This window comes from Gossypium hirsutum, chromosome D04, assembly GCF_007990345.1.
Source record: "Gossypium hirsutum isolate 1008001.06 chromosome D04, Gossypium_hirsutum_v2.1, whole genome shotgun sequence".
NCBI classification, from domain to species: Eukaryota; Viridiplantae; Streptophyta; class Magnoliopsida; order Malvales; family Malvaceae; genus Gossypium; species Gossypium hirsutum.
The window spans coordinates 28,694,405-28,709,378 of NC_053440.1; the positions used below are offsets into that span (position 1 = coordinate 28,694,405).

At 36.1% G+C, this 14,974-nt stretch overlaps 1 protein-coding gene across 5 annotated transcripts; it reads left to right on the forward strand.

The window, feature by feature from the left end:
* Positions 1–7,933: 7,933 nt before the first annotated feature.
* LOC107898217 (alcohol dehydrogenase class-P) lies at positions 7,934–11,099 on the forward strand. 5 transcript variants are annotated; one of them, XM_041091474.1, is made up of 10 exons: positions 7,934–8,259; positions 8,863–8,999; positions 9,165–9,211; positions 9,391–9,716; positions 9,798–9,880; positions 9,968–10,010; positions 10,142–10,254; positions 10,379–10,474; positions 10,549–10,710; positions 10,788–11,099. In XM_041091474.1, exons 1-10 carry the CDS (start codon positions 8,256–8,258, stop codon positions 10,965–10,967), a joined length of 1,191 nt encoding a protein of 396 aa, XP_040947408.1. In that variant the 5' UTR covers positions 7,934–8,255; the 3' UTR covers positions 10,968–11,099. The 5 variants fall into 5 exon arrangements, with proteins under 5 accessions (XP_040947408.1, XP_040947406.1, XP_040947407.1 ...); XM_041091472.1 differs by having other exon boundaries at positions 7,935–8,214; XM_041091473.1 differs by having other exon boundaries at positions 7,935–8,214; positions 9,798–9,868.
* Positions 11,100–14,974: the final 3,875 nt, after the last annotated feature.

The following is a 14,974-nucleotide window of genomic DNA, read 5'->3' on the forward strand; positions in this document are numbered from 1 at the left end:
TCCCCAATTTCGTGGTAAGAATGATCCTGACGCTTATTGTGAATGGGAATCTAAGATTGAACTTATGTTTCGGTATTATAAATGTCCGGATGATGAAAAGGTAGCGTTAGCAACACTGGAATTTTCTGATTATGCATTAAGTTGGTGGACTCAACTTGGGGTAAACCGCCATCGGAATTATGAAGGTGAGATTTCGACATGGGATGAGTTGAAACAGATTATGCGTAAAAGGTTTATTCCACCTCACTACTATAGAGAAATTAAAACAAAGCTGAGAAGACTTATCCAAGGTAGTAGGACAGTGGATGAATATTTTAAAGAGATGGAGATGCTCATTCAGAGAGCTAATGTGGAGGAGGATGAAGAAACAACTATGGTTCGATTTATTGATGGTTTGAACAGGCCGATAGCTAATACATTGAGGCTACAAACTTACATTGATTTGGAAGAAGCAGTTCATAAAGCCATTGAGATCGAGCAACAACTAAAGGAACAAAGGTTTGGTTCCTTCTCGACTTCGCAATATTACCGAGGTAACAATTCCAATTCTGATTTTAAGAGCTCAAAACCACCTTTCGTTACTAACAAGCCTTCTTTGAGTAATGGAAGCAAGCAATCAGATTGGAAAAAAGGGGCTCCTGTTAAAACGCAAACACCTTCTAAGCAGCCCAATTTAGGAGATTCGAGTGCGAAGAGGACTCGTGAGATTGAGTGCTTTAAGTGCAAAGGGCGTGGTCATTATAGTAGGGAATGCCCTAACACGAGATTACTTCTTCTGAAAGATAATGGTGAATACACTTCCGACTCTGATAAAACAGATCCAGATATGCCAGAACTTGTGGATGACAGTGATAATGGCGAAGAGTTGGTCGAACCACCAAAAGAAGGGGACTTTGCTAATTTCCATTGCTTTGTAGTTCGCCGAACCCTTAACATTCAGATGAAAGATGATGAGAGCCAAAGGACCAATATTTTCCATTCTCGGTGTTTTATTAAAGGTAACTTATGTTCACTCATTATTGATAGTGGGAGTTGCTCGAATGTAGTGAGTAGTTATTTGGTGGATTCTTTAAAGTTGCCTTGTACCAAACACCCTAAGCCATATCACCTTCAGTGGCTTAATGAATGTTCCGAAGTTAAAGTTACGAAACAGTCCTTGGTCACTTTTAAACTCGGCAATTATGAGGATGACGTATGGTGTGATGTAGTCCCCATGCATGCGGCACACTTGCTCCTTGGACGACCTTGGCAATTTGATCACGATGTTACACACCAAGGTAAACTTAATCGATACTCCCTTGTATTTAAAGGCAAGAAATTCACTTTTGCTCCTTTAAATCCTACTGATGTATATAAAGATCAATTGAGGATGATAAAATTTTGTGAGGGGGTAAGGGAGAAAGAGCAAGTACAAAAGACAGAGAGAAAAGAGGCTAATAGTAGTGGAAAAAGTCAAAATTTAAAAAGCCCAAAGGTGAGTGAATCCTCTAGTGGTAAAATGAGCGGGAAAAATCTTTTGGCAACAAAAAAAGATGTGAAGAGAGCCCTACTTAATAAACAGCCTTGTATCATTGTGAGGTTTAGGCAAAATTATTTATCTTTATCTAACATTAACGAAAATTTGCCTAGTGTGTTTCAATCTCTTTTGCAGGATTATGAGGATGTTTTTAGTGAGGCCCCTAAAGGTTTACCACCTTTACGAGGGATAGAACATCAAATTGACTTAGTACCCGGAGCTTCAATCCCAAATCGACCAGCCTATAGATGCAATCCCGAGGAGACAAAGGAATTGCAAAGGCAAGTTGAGGAATTACTAGACAAAGGGTACATTCGTGAGAGCCTAAGTCCTTGTGCTGTTCCTGTCTTATTGGTGCCAAAGAAAGATGGTACGTTTCGTATGTGTGTTGATTGTCGCCCAATCAACAAGATAACGGTAAAGTATCGACACCCAATCCCTAGACTTGATGATATGCTTGATGAATTACATGGTTCAATAATATTTACAAAAATTGATTTAAAAAGCGGTTATCATCAAATTCGAATGAGGGAAGGGGATGAATGGAAAACAGCCTTTAAAACAAAATTTGGATTGTATGAATGGTTAGTTATGCCTTTCGGCCTTACTAATGCACCTAGTACATTTATGAGATTAATGAATCATGTTTTGAGGCTACATTTGGGTAAATTTGTAGTAGTTTACTTTGATGATATTTTAATTTACTCAAAGTCATTAGATGATCATGTTTTCCATGTTCGAACCGTTTTGGATATTCTACAAACTGAAAGATTATTTGCCAACCTTGATAAATGCACATTCTGTTGTGATAAACTAATATTCTTAGGTTTCATAGTTAGTGCTCAAGGTATTCATGTCGACGAGGACAAAGTTAAGGCAATTAAGGAGTGGCCGACTCCTAAATCGGTAACTGAGGTGAGATCTTTCCATGGTTTAGCCAGTTTTTATAGACGATTTGTGAAAGATTTCTCTACTATTGCTGCCCCATTGACTGAAGTTATAAAGAAATCAGTGGGTTTCAAATGGGGTGAAACCCAAGAAAAAGCTTTTCAAACTCTAAAAGCTAAGTTATGTTCTGCTCATTTGCTTAAATTACCTGATTTTGCTAAAACTTTTGAACTTGAGTGTGATGCTTCAGGAATTGGAATCGGCGCCGTTTTAATGCAAGATAAGCAACCTATTGCTTATTTTAGTGAGAAATTGAACGGTGCACAGTTAAATTACTCGACTTATGACAAAGAACTATTGGCATTAGTTCGTGCACTTCAAGTATGGCAACATTATTTGCTGCCTAATGAGTTTGTCATACATACAGATCATGAGTCTCTTAAATGGTTAAAGGGACAAGGTAAGTTGAGTAAAAGACATGCCCGATGGGTAGAATTCATTGAAACATTCCCTTATGTGATTCAATATAAAACAGGTAAAGATAATGTAGTCGCAGATGCTTTGTCTAGACGATATACTTTAATAACTACATTGAATGCTAAAGTCTTAGGGTTTGAACATATTAAAGAGTTATATGATGATGATACTGACTTCAGCCATATCTATAAGAGTTGTGGACATACTACTTTTGAAAAATTTTATCTTGTAGATGGCTTTCTTTTTCGTTTAAACAGGTTATGCATACCAAAGTGTTCCATGAGAGAATTGTTGATTCATGAAGCCCATAGTGGGGGATTAATGGGACATTTTGGAGTGGCCAAAACACTAGACATATTGCAAGAACACTTCCATTGGCCACATATGAAGAAGGATGTGGAAAAGGTATGTTCCAAGTGCATTACATGCAAACAAGCAAAATCTAAGGTAATGCCTCATGGCCTTTACACTCCTCTACCGATTCCTACTTCACCTTGGGTAGATTTATCCATTGATTTTATTTTAGGTTTGCCTCGAACAAAAAAAGGAAGAGATAGTATATTTGTTGTTGTTGACAGGTTTTCAAAGATGTCACATTTTATTCCTTGTCACAAAACAGATGATGCTACACATGTGGCAGACTTATTCTTTAAAGAAGTGGTAAGACTTCATGGCATCCCTAAAACAATTGTTTCTGATAGAGATGTCAAATTCCTTAGCCACTTTTGGAAGGTATTGTGGGGTAAGCTTGGTACTAAATTGCTTTATTCTACTATATGTCACCCCCAAACTGATGGTCAAACTGAAGTAGTTAATCGAATCTTAGGGACTTTATTACGAGCTGTTGTGGGAAAGAACATTAGAGATTGGGAAGAATGCCTACCATTTTTTGAATTTGCATATAATAGATCTATTCATTCTACAACTGGTTATTCCCCATTTGAACTTGTTTATGGTTTTAACCCACTAACAGTACTTGATCTTGCGCCATTACCTCTTGAACACGTTATGAATTTAGATGGCGAACAAAAAGCTGAGTTGGTGAAATCCTTACATAAGAAGGCTAGACAGCGAATAGCCAAAACAAATGACGCCAACACCAACAAAGCAAACAAAGGGCGCAAACGGGTTGTACTAGAACCCGAAGATTGGGTTTGGGTCCATTTGAGGAAAGAACGATTTCCTACAAAAAGGAAGACTAAGTTGGACCCAAGGGGCGATGGGCCTTTCCAAGTACTCGAGCGGATCAACGATAATGCCTATAAAATTGATCTACCTGGTGAGTACAATGTAAGTTCTAGTTTTAATGTGGCTGACTTGTCCCCATTTGATTTTTTAGATTCGAGGACGAATCTTTTTGAGGAAGGGGGGAATGATACGAGTCATAAAAGCCCAATCCAAGTTCAAGAACGTGATGGGCTCAAATTGCCACAAGGCCCAATAACGAGATCAAAGGCCCGACAAATGTGGTCCAAACTAAATAGGACCATTCAAGAGCTTGTTAGCAAGGCCTTAGATGCATACACGAGATAACAAGAAAATCAAGATTCACTTTCTTGTTTTCAAGAAAATCAAGAAATCGAATCTTGGCCCAATTTTGCTGTTCGAAGAGATTTCAAGAATCAAGAAAATCAAGATTTCAAATCTTGGAAATCTTGGTCCAAGAAACCAAATCTTGCAGCCAAAACGCATTGGATCTCCATTACGAGCGTCAACGACCCAATTTTGGTAGGAGATGGATCACGAGCCCAAATTCTTGAAGGCGAGGCCCAATAACCAAAATCCAGCCCAATCAAGAAATTTCTTCATACTTAGTTGAAAATCAGGCCAAAATGTCAAAGGGCCCAATTTGTAAACATCTTACTTGTTTAATTTAATTTTTTAATCTTTAGGAGCATTACATGTAAAATTCGGCCCAAAACAGCCCATATAAGTGCATGGCCGAATTTACCTTGTTATTTTATTAATTAGGTTTAATTTTTTATTAGTTACTTATGAGATTAGGATTTGTTGGAGGCCTATATAAGCATTGGCCAGCCACCCTTTGTAAAAACATCTTATTATTATTTTTTTCTATCAAATTTCAGATTTGTTGAGTGCAGAATTTTCTTTGGGGTTTTCTCCAAGAATTCTCTCTTGAGTTTTCTTTAGAAGTTGTTTTAACAATCTTTTGATTGTGGAAGCCATCTTCAACCTTCTTCTTGCCACCGATATTCGTTGGAGGGGAGATTAGAGCCGTTTGAAGAGATTTGTGAAATCTTTCGGGATTTCAAGGATCTTTAAGACTTTAATTTACTTTCTTGCTGTTCATTCTTTTCTTTTAAATTCTGTTTATGCCGATTCTTTTGATCTAACTTGTTTATTCTTCTTGTGAATTTCCAGCCATCTTTATTACTCAAAAAGATCGATCGATACTCATTCTTGGTAGCCAAATTCGACTAAACTTATCTTTTCCAATTAATCTTGTCGAATTCTTCTTGTCAAAACTGATTGTTTTAGGTTGCTGGAATTTTGGGAAAAATTAAGTTGCTGGAATTTGGGGCTTTATTCATCGGTTTAGTTCTTGGACAGATTCGGCTTGTTGAAAATCAATCTTGGAGATCGATTTCGTGTTTTTGCATTCCGGAAACATCTATTCATAAGATCTTTGATTCTTGGCTGTTCTTGATTGTTTTGGGGATCTTAATTTCCAGATCTGATTTGTTTTTAATCTTATTCTTTGTTTTGATTTCAGATCTGTTCGATTAGAGCTTTCGTAGGAGTTTCTCGTGACTTGGCAACTCGATCTTGGTCCGCGCGCGCCTCCGTACCATTAAGGAAATGATGAACGGGATTCAGCTAAGAATTCAAGATCGAACTAACACAATAAAAATGTGTTAACCCGGGACTTCTATGAATACTTAGGTAGGATAAATGTTAAATGGATGGAAAGCAGATAAAATGGAACCTCAACCCACTATCAAGGATAATAGGAACCTCGGTATAATTTGAACGCCACACTTTGGGTGAAAAGTGATAAGTTCGGAAAACAAAGACGGTTGACACCACAAGGTTACTTGATAAGTCAGACGAGTCTTTGGAGAACAATGAGAGTTGAAAACAAACTCACAAAGTAATCAAAATTCATAAAGGATCAAAAGTATATTGTCTAACCCTAAAACGATTACAAAGAAAACTATTTATAGCTAAATTCCTAGGCTAGCCGAATAGACACTTGAGCAACTAAAAGTCAGCTTATTTTCAGCACAATGAATTGAAACTTCTATGTAGCTTCCTAGAACGTCCTTTGCAGCTTCCTTAAAGATTCCTAGCTTTGGAGACGTCAAAGGACAACCTTTTGATGTCTTCTAATAGCCTTGAATTAATAAAGTGATGGTTGAGCTAAAATGGCTGAATAGAGTTGTTTAGACTAGATTAAATTCGTCCAACTTGTATGAAAGCTCTTATGGTTGCTTGGGTGAGCTTAAAGGCCAGCTTGGGGAAGAGAAATGAGCTGCCGAATCAATGTGAGGAGACATAGCTTTTAATCTCCACGAAAAGGCACCTAAATAAACTCAAAACAGCAGCTAGGTTCCTTAGTTCGGCTCCTTGATAAATGGCAACATTAATTGATGCAAGACTTTTCTAAATGCTGCTCATACACTCCCTCAAATGGACGGCACATTTATGGCATTTGAGAAGAACGAAAATGGCTCATTGAAAAGAGGAATCAACAACTCTTCATGGGTCCTTTGCTGTGCATGAAAAAAAATTAAATCAGCAGCTACTTTAATGTCGTTCATGCATGCTTCCTTTAATGCTCTCCTTTGCCATTAAGTTAGCCGAATTTAATTCCTGCAGACAACAATTGAATTCGGTCAATGCATATTAATACCTGCACATTAAGAACATTTAATCATCAGCACCTACAATCAATTAAATTCGGCTGGACACAAATTAAAACATCATTAAATTCGGCAGCCACAAGACACATTAAAACTCCTCTTTAATTCGGCTGAAGCTAAAGACTCATTAAATAGGGCAGCAACAAGGCACATTAAATTTCGGTAGTAACTAGACATATTAAATGATGTAATGAGCTAACTAAGACATATTAAATTGTTCTACTAAATAAAACACAATCAATTAAACTCAAGAAATATTAAAGATGTTCAGATTAATGCATATTTAAACTCTACTTAATTTATGAGGCAAATTAAAAACTTAAACTATAATAACTAAAATAACTAATCATAATTAATGTTTTATTCCAACAACCTGAAATGCATGAAATTAAAAAAAAATCAAACTCAATGAACTAAAAATCAATTCGAATTGAGCTTCATTGGATGGGTCGAGCTAAGAACAAGCTGGGAAAACTAAGATTGAGCTCATTGAGCTAAAGTTAAACTTCATCTTGCACTTTGGGCCTTCATGTTTAGGCCATTCTCTATGGCGTCGAGTGGTGTCATAACATGATGCGGTTGAGATTGCACCATAATTGACTTGGAAACTACTTAAAATTGTAAACATCGAAAACTAGGATAAAAATCGATCGTTGAACTAGTTTAATAAAAAATTATTTTTATTTTTTATATTTTTATGAAATTTGAATTATTTATTTAATTATCATTGGTCCAACATTTGAACCGATTGAATCAGGAGTCAATAGTCTGACTTATTCAACTATTGGTCTAGTTATTAAAACAATAAATGTAACACTCTAAAATTTTACCACATTATCACTCGAAAAATTATATAATTAATTTATTTTTTTATTTTCAAGTGATGGTGTCACACAATTCAAAATATCATATTATCAATTTTTTTATATTTTAAATTTAAGAATCAAAATAAAATTAATTATCAAATTTAAATGTTAAAATAAAAAAAATATAAGTATTGAAGTAAATTTAGTTTTGGAGTTTGTGAATAAAAAATTATATTATTGTAAAGGTAAAGGAGAAACACAGAAAGTTGTAAAGTAAGAGTACGTGGTTGTTCCCTGAGGCGGCCATGGTTGGCCACATGTTTTAACTCAGTGACCAAACCTAAAACTAGGACACGATTACCACTCCCTCTACTAGTATGCATAAAAATCGAAACGTAGATCACCTGGGAAAACCATTAAAACACTCTCACATCAACAGTTGGACAACTTGCCAAATACAGTGGAGTAAAAAATGGTTATTCTCATACATTTCATTTCTTGTTCTACCGTTCCACCTCACCTATAAATGGATCCTCCTTATGTTTTCTTTTCCATACTTCACTACACTAGAAAATATATTGTCAAAGATATATAATTAATTAAAAAACCATGAGTATTGCTGGTCAGGTCATCCGTTGCAAAGGTGATCAATCAACCAACACTTCTGTTTGATGCTTGTACAATATGTGTATGGTTACATGATCACTACCTTTTGTTGGCTTTCACTTCTCCTTTCGTAGGTTTTGAGGTTTTGATTTGATGCTTTGGATTGAATTGTTAGAACTTTCTTTTGCATCAACTTTTCAGATTATTTTTCTTTTCAAACTTTCTATTATGAAAACTCATGAATTCTAATAAACAATTTTAGTTCTTATTTTTGTTTGGTTCCTAATATTATATCAACTGAAGGAAAAAAAACATGGAACATTCTGAATTGTTTGATATTTCATTGTTTTGATCATTTTCAATTTTATCAATTATGTTTCAGAAAATGTTTTCCTTTGAAGGGATCCAAGATAATAGGAGAAATGAATTGTTTGTGTGTGGAAACAAAGCTACCATTTTCAATTTTATTGATTATGTTTGAGAAAATGTTTTGCTTTGAAGGGATTCAAGACAATCTAAGAAATGAACTGTTTGTGTGTGGAAACAAAGCTACTTTGATCAAACATAGCTTCATGAGAATTATGGTTTGAATGTTAGGGAAAATGTCAAAGTTCATTACAACTGATTCCAATTAGTTGTTGATTGAATGAGTATTTTGGTAAATTGGGTGGATGTGATTTGGCAGCTGCGGTGGCATGGGAGGCAGGGAAGCCATTGTTTGTAAAAGAAATTGAAGTGGCACCACCTCAAAAGAATGAAGTCCGTGTTAAGATTCACTTCACTTCTTTATGCCACACTGATGTCTACTTCTGGGAGGCTAAGGTTACACTTTTACTTTGCTTTCAACTTATTCAACTTATTTTTGGTGATTGACTATCTATATTCATATTTATTTTTGCTTCATCTATGGATATGCATTAACTTCAGTTATACTTAGAGAAACAAATCACTGATTCCCTTCTCTAACATTTTCTTCATTTTTTCTAGGGACAAAATCCTCTGTTTCCTCGCATTCTTGGTCACGAAGCTGGAGGGTATGTATATGTCTAAATTGCTTAAGAGAGTGTCCAGTTACTAGACAAATATAACCTTGAAATTTCATGAAAATAGTTGATGATATGGATAGTAGTAATTCTTTGTTCAAATTTGGACGAATGGTTGTTGAAGACTGGACCAAATTTTCATGTGAACATGCTGTTCTTGTACACTATAGGGTTGTGGAAAGTGTAGGAAAGGGGGTAATAGATGTCCAACCGGGTGATCATGTTCTACCTATCTTCACCGGAGAATGCAAAGAGTGTCCCCATTGCTTATCAGAAGCAAGTAACATGTGTGATCTCCTTAGAATCAACACCGAGAGGGGTGGAATGCTTCATGACGGGCATACTAGGTTTTCCAAAGATGGGAAGCCTATCTACCACTTTCTTGGCACTTCAACTTTCAGCAAATACACTGTTGTCCATGTCGGCCAGGTCGCCAAGATTAATCCAGAGGCTCCACTTGATAAAGTGTGTGTTCTTAGCTGCGAAATGTCGACAGGTCCGGACTTCACTAAAACTTTACTTTTTTCTCCATTTTGGATATATATAAACACATGACTTAGCCCATCTTTGCTTGCAGGTTTTGGTGCCACTGTGAATGTTGCTAAACCAAAAAAGGGTGGGTTTGTTGCAGTTTTTGGACTTGGTGCTGTAGGTCTTGCGGTAAGTTATTGTTGTTGCTTTTTTGTTATTATCCATTTGGGAACTATAAAAATGGAGTTGTACTTATTTCTATTTTATGAAACCTAGGCTGCTGAAGGAGCAAGAGTTTGTGAGGCTTCTAGGATCATTGGTATTGATCTAAACCCCAACAGATCCGAAGAAGATAGGTTTATTTTAATTGATATTTACATTAAACACTCAAAGATTGGTTATGTTTCAGATTAAACAAAGTTTCAAAATTAATCATTTTTCTTCTTGCAGCCAAGAAATTTGGTTGTACTGAGTTTGTGAACCTAAAAGATCACAATAAACCTGTTCAGGAGGTTGGATTCCTTGAAAACTCAATCCCATATACCTTACTGAACTTTGAGCATGTAAAGTCATTAAAGATTTTGGCATGTCCATATATTTAGTTAGGTCATCTTACATAATAAAACTTGCATTGTTGGAGTTGCTGAGTTTTCAAGCAGATAGATTTCTTGTTGTTCTAAAAAATAGTTGATTGCGGAGATGACTGGAGGAGGAGTTGATTGTAGTATTGAATGTACGGGGAGCACCCAGGCCATGGTTTCTGCATTTGAATGTGTCCATGATGTAATTACCAGCACAAACTTCTCTTCATTCATAGACATTTTATTTTAATTCTGACTGAAATCCCTGAATGCCAGGGTTGGGGTGTTGCTGTGCTTGTGGGTGTGCCGAGCAGAGATGATTCATTCAAAACCCATCCAATACATTTCCTGAATGAGAGGACACTTAGGGGTACTTTCTTCGGCAACTACAAACCTCGATCTGATATCCCTGGTGTTGTGGAGAAGTATATGAAAAAGGTGACTCCCATTTCAACATTTTTTTATGAATGGAAGTAAAGAAAAGAGAGTAAGATTGTAAAATGTTGATGTTGCAGGAGTTGGAACTAGATAAATTCATCACTCACTCTGTCCCACTCTTGGATATCAACAAGGCGTTCGAGTACATGCTGCGAGGGGAGGGTTTGCGATGCATGATTCGTATGGATGCTTCGGGAACCACTTGGATTAATTCAACCACACTTTTTTATTTACCTTTTACGCCCTATGTAGAGTGATTGCACTAAATAAATAAATATATAATTAATTCTACATGGATTTATAATTGACACTTCTTAAATACTTAAATATTGTGTGTGTGCGTGTGTGTGTTTTCGTTCTCTCTTAGATTGGGATTGCTTTGAGATCTACTTGGTTTTGTGTTTCATCCTTGTATGGCTGCATGTTTTAATGTTGTTTGCAAGTCTTACAATTTTTAAGCAACTCAAATATGAATCGTCTTGAAGTAGGAAAAAAAAGAGTGGGTAGCGTAAGAGCGGAACATGTATTTTTTATGTGGGTTAAAATATGTTTTCACTTATTGTATTTTTAGAGTAATTTTTTTAATTTTTAGTACTATTAAAATTATTTTATGAACTTTAAGTTCATTACAAAGATTTTTTTAATTATACTATTATTTAGTTTTTTTTATTACAATTTTATTTTTTTAATTACATTATTAATAATTTTTTTTATTTTAAAATGTTATTAATAAAGTTTTCTAAAAAAATTAATGGCAAATAGAATTGAAAATTTGAAATTTGAAAAACTAAAGATTAAAATTTTAAAAATAAATTTATAAAGATAAAAATATTTTTTAGGTGTACTACATAAAGGAAAGTTGTTTAATCTGTATAAGATAACATATGTAAAAAATACAAAAATCTAAGTCTAATATAAATTGTACATACAAAATAAGTTAAGATTCAAAGGTCAACAAATCGAATCTTGTGGAGAGTATACTACGTATGAAACACGTCAACATTGCCTATTCAAAAGAAACAAAGCTGAAACCCCCATCAGTATAAGTTGTTATTCACCTATCACGGCAAAGTAGCTATCATGATGCGTAGAGCCCCGTCATCCCTTGTCTCCATTGCAATAAACATGCTTTTGCTAGCCTATTCCACTGAGCGTAGGCAACTCTAAAAAACCACCATTGAATGGGTGGAAGACGAGTACAAAGACTCGAGAACCCCCCACATAGGAGGATCCACTAGAAAGGCCCAAAGTAATCATTATTACTGCAAAACATTGAAAAATATGAGGAAAATGAAAAAAGAAAGGTTGTAACACCCCCATCCCGTATTCGTCACCACAGTAGGGTTACGGAGCATTACCTTACAAACATAACATTAAAACATTCATTTTATACATTATTGTAAATAGAATCTAATAGATTCAATCACGTACATAACATCCCTTGATCGAGCCCTCGAGGCCCTAAAAATACGTTAAGAACAATTCGGGATCAAATTGGAAACAATCAGAAAGTATAAGAAAAAGTTAGAAATATTGGACTGCAAGGGTCACTCGGCAATGTGACTCACAAGGCCGAGACACACGCTCGTGTCTCAAGCTGTGTAACAATCAAAATAGGGACACACGGCTGTGTTCCAGCCCATGTTGATACGAGCTCATTTGTGGATGTCGAGAGTCGTATTGTTTGCTCGATTGTTAAAATTGAGTAAGTCTGAACGATTTGCAAAATTAGGCTTAGAATGAAGGATAGGTTCAACGAGTAGGTTTTGGAATGAAAATGGAAACAAGGATATGGATTCGGCTAAGGCTTAAGTGAGAACCAACACAATATGCTATGTCGACCCGAAACTTATACAAGCACTTAGAATGAAAAAAAAAGGTGTTGGAAATAGGATGGATAGATTGAATAACTGAGACCCACAATCTATGAAAGATATGAACAACAGGTTTGGTGAATGCCACACTTTAATAAAGTGATAAGTTCAAAGAAAAGACGGGATTGACACCACAAAGGTTGCTTGATAAGCCAATTCAGTCTTTGGAGAACAATGAGAGTATGAACACTCACCAACTAATTTGATATTCATAAAATAATCAAAAGTCCTTACAAAGTGAATGAATGATACGCTGATAGGGGGTTGTGCATGGACCAAGATCGAGTTGTCAAGTCACGGGAAAAGTCCTACGAAAACTATAGACACTTGGATCTGAAACGGAAACAGAAAATTAACATTAGCAGCCAAAGATCTATAAAGAAACACCCCAAAACAAGAAAGAATCAGCCAAGAGCCAAAACACTTATTAATAGGGTTTCTTGGAAGCAAAGAAACCGAAGTTTAACTCAGAAAGACTCCCAAAAACTGAATGTTTATTGACGCCAAAGAATGTTGCCAAAACAGATTCTTGAAGCTTGGAATGGCTGAAAACGCAACAAGAACAATCTCGCCAAGTTAATCAACAATTCGACACAAATAAAAATAATTAAAGAAGAACAAATAGCAAGAAAGATAATTAAGTCCTAAGAAGCCTTGAAACCAAGAAAGATTTCACAACTCCCTTCAAACGGGTCGAATCTACCCTCCAATGTAAAAACACAGCAAGAAGAAGGCTGAAGATGGTTCCCACAATCAGAAAGATTGTTAAAACTACTTCTAAAGAAAAATCAAGAGAGAATTCTTGGAGAAACTCAAAGAGAATTTTCACTCAAAAAAAATCTGAATTCAATGTAATGTTCTTAAGGGTGGCCGGCCAAGCCATATATATAGGCCTTCTAACTACTTTCCTTGCCCTACTAGGAAAACTAAAAAAAATCCCTAATTATTGACTTTCAAGGGGAATTTCGTCCAAGGCCTTTAAATGGGCTTATTGGATTGAATTCTTACATAGAAATTTATTCATAAAGTCTAAAAATTAAAACTAAGTATTTAAAGAATTAAAATTTTACAAATTGGGCCACTTTGACAATTTGGCCTGATTTTCAACTAAGTCTAATTTAAACTTCTTGGTTGGGCTTGGAACATCTTATTGGGTCGTATCTTCAAGAACTTGGGTTTGTAATCTGTTCTCTCCCAAAATTGGTTCGTTGATGCTTGTAACTGAGATCCAATGTGCCTTAGCTGCAAGGTTCGGTTTCTTGGACCAAGATTTCCAAGATTTGAAATCTTGATTTTCTCTATTCTTGAAATCGCTCAAAACAACAAGATTGGACCAAGATTCGGTTTCTTAATTTTCTTGAAAACAAGAAAGTGAATCTTGATTTTCTTTTTCCTTTGTACATACATCTAAAGCCTTGCTAATGAAGTCTTGAACAGTTCCATTTAGTTTCATACGCTTTTGCTTGGCCTTTGACCTCGTTATTGGGCCTTGTGGTAATTTGTGCCCACCATGTTCTTGAGCCTGAGTTGGGCCTTTGTGACTCGTATCATACGCACTCGCCTCAATGAGGGATTGAGTCATAATGATTTGCTCGATCATGAATTGAGTAAGTTGAAGGCTTTTAAGATAACGTCACAACGAGTTGCTTACAAAATCAAGAGAGGAAATTGAGTGGAAAAAGGCACGAGTGTGTGAGCGCATTAGAGTGGAGGTAAAAGCCGAAAAACGAGCGCAAACACGAATGTGAGTGACATCAAATTTTTTCTTTTCGAGAGAATCGTGAGGTTTTTGCTGTGAGGTTTTCTATTTCATGTCTCAAAACCCTGAACAAAACATGGCGAAAGGAGGTGGAAGACAACCAATTAGAAACGTTGCACCCGGAGGAGGCAGAGTGCCGGATTTGGCTCAACAAGCCATGTTGAGAGAATTCCAACGCATACTCTGAAATGAGATGGAATCATTCAACGAGCGATTGGAACGAATCGAGGAGAGGACTCAACGAGAACGAACTCCCCAAGGGCCACGAAGAGAACAAGGCCAACTAGAAATCAATCAAGAAGACATCTATGACCCAAGTGAAGCTGAAAGTGGTCAAGGGTCGAACCAAAGCGAAAGGCAAAGAGGTCCAAGGAATCTAGGCAATCGGGGATGAGGACAAGTGGATGATGACATGAAAAATATTAAACTCTGCATTGCATCCTTTCAAGGTAAATCTGATCCGGAAGCCTACTTGGAATGGGAGAAGAAGATTGAATTAGTTTTTGACTGCCATAATTATTCTGAAATCAAGAAGGTAAAGTTGGCAGCCATTGAATTTTCTGACTATGCCATGATTTGGTGGGACCAACTCACCACGAGTCGGAGAAGGAATGGGGAACGACCAATATCC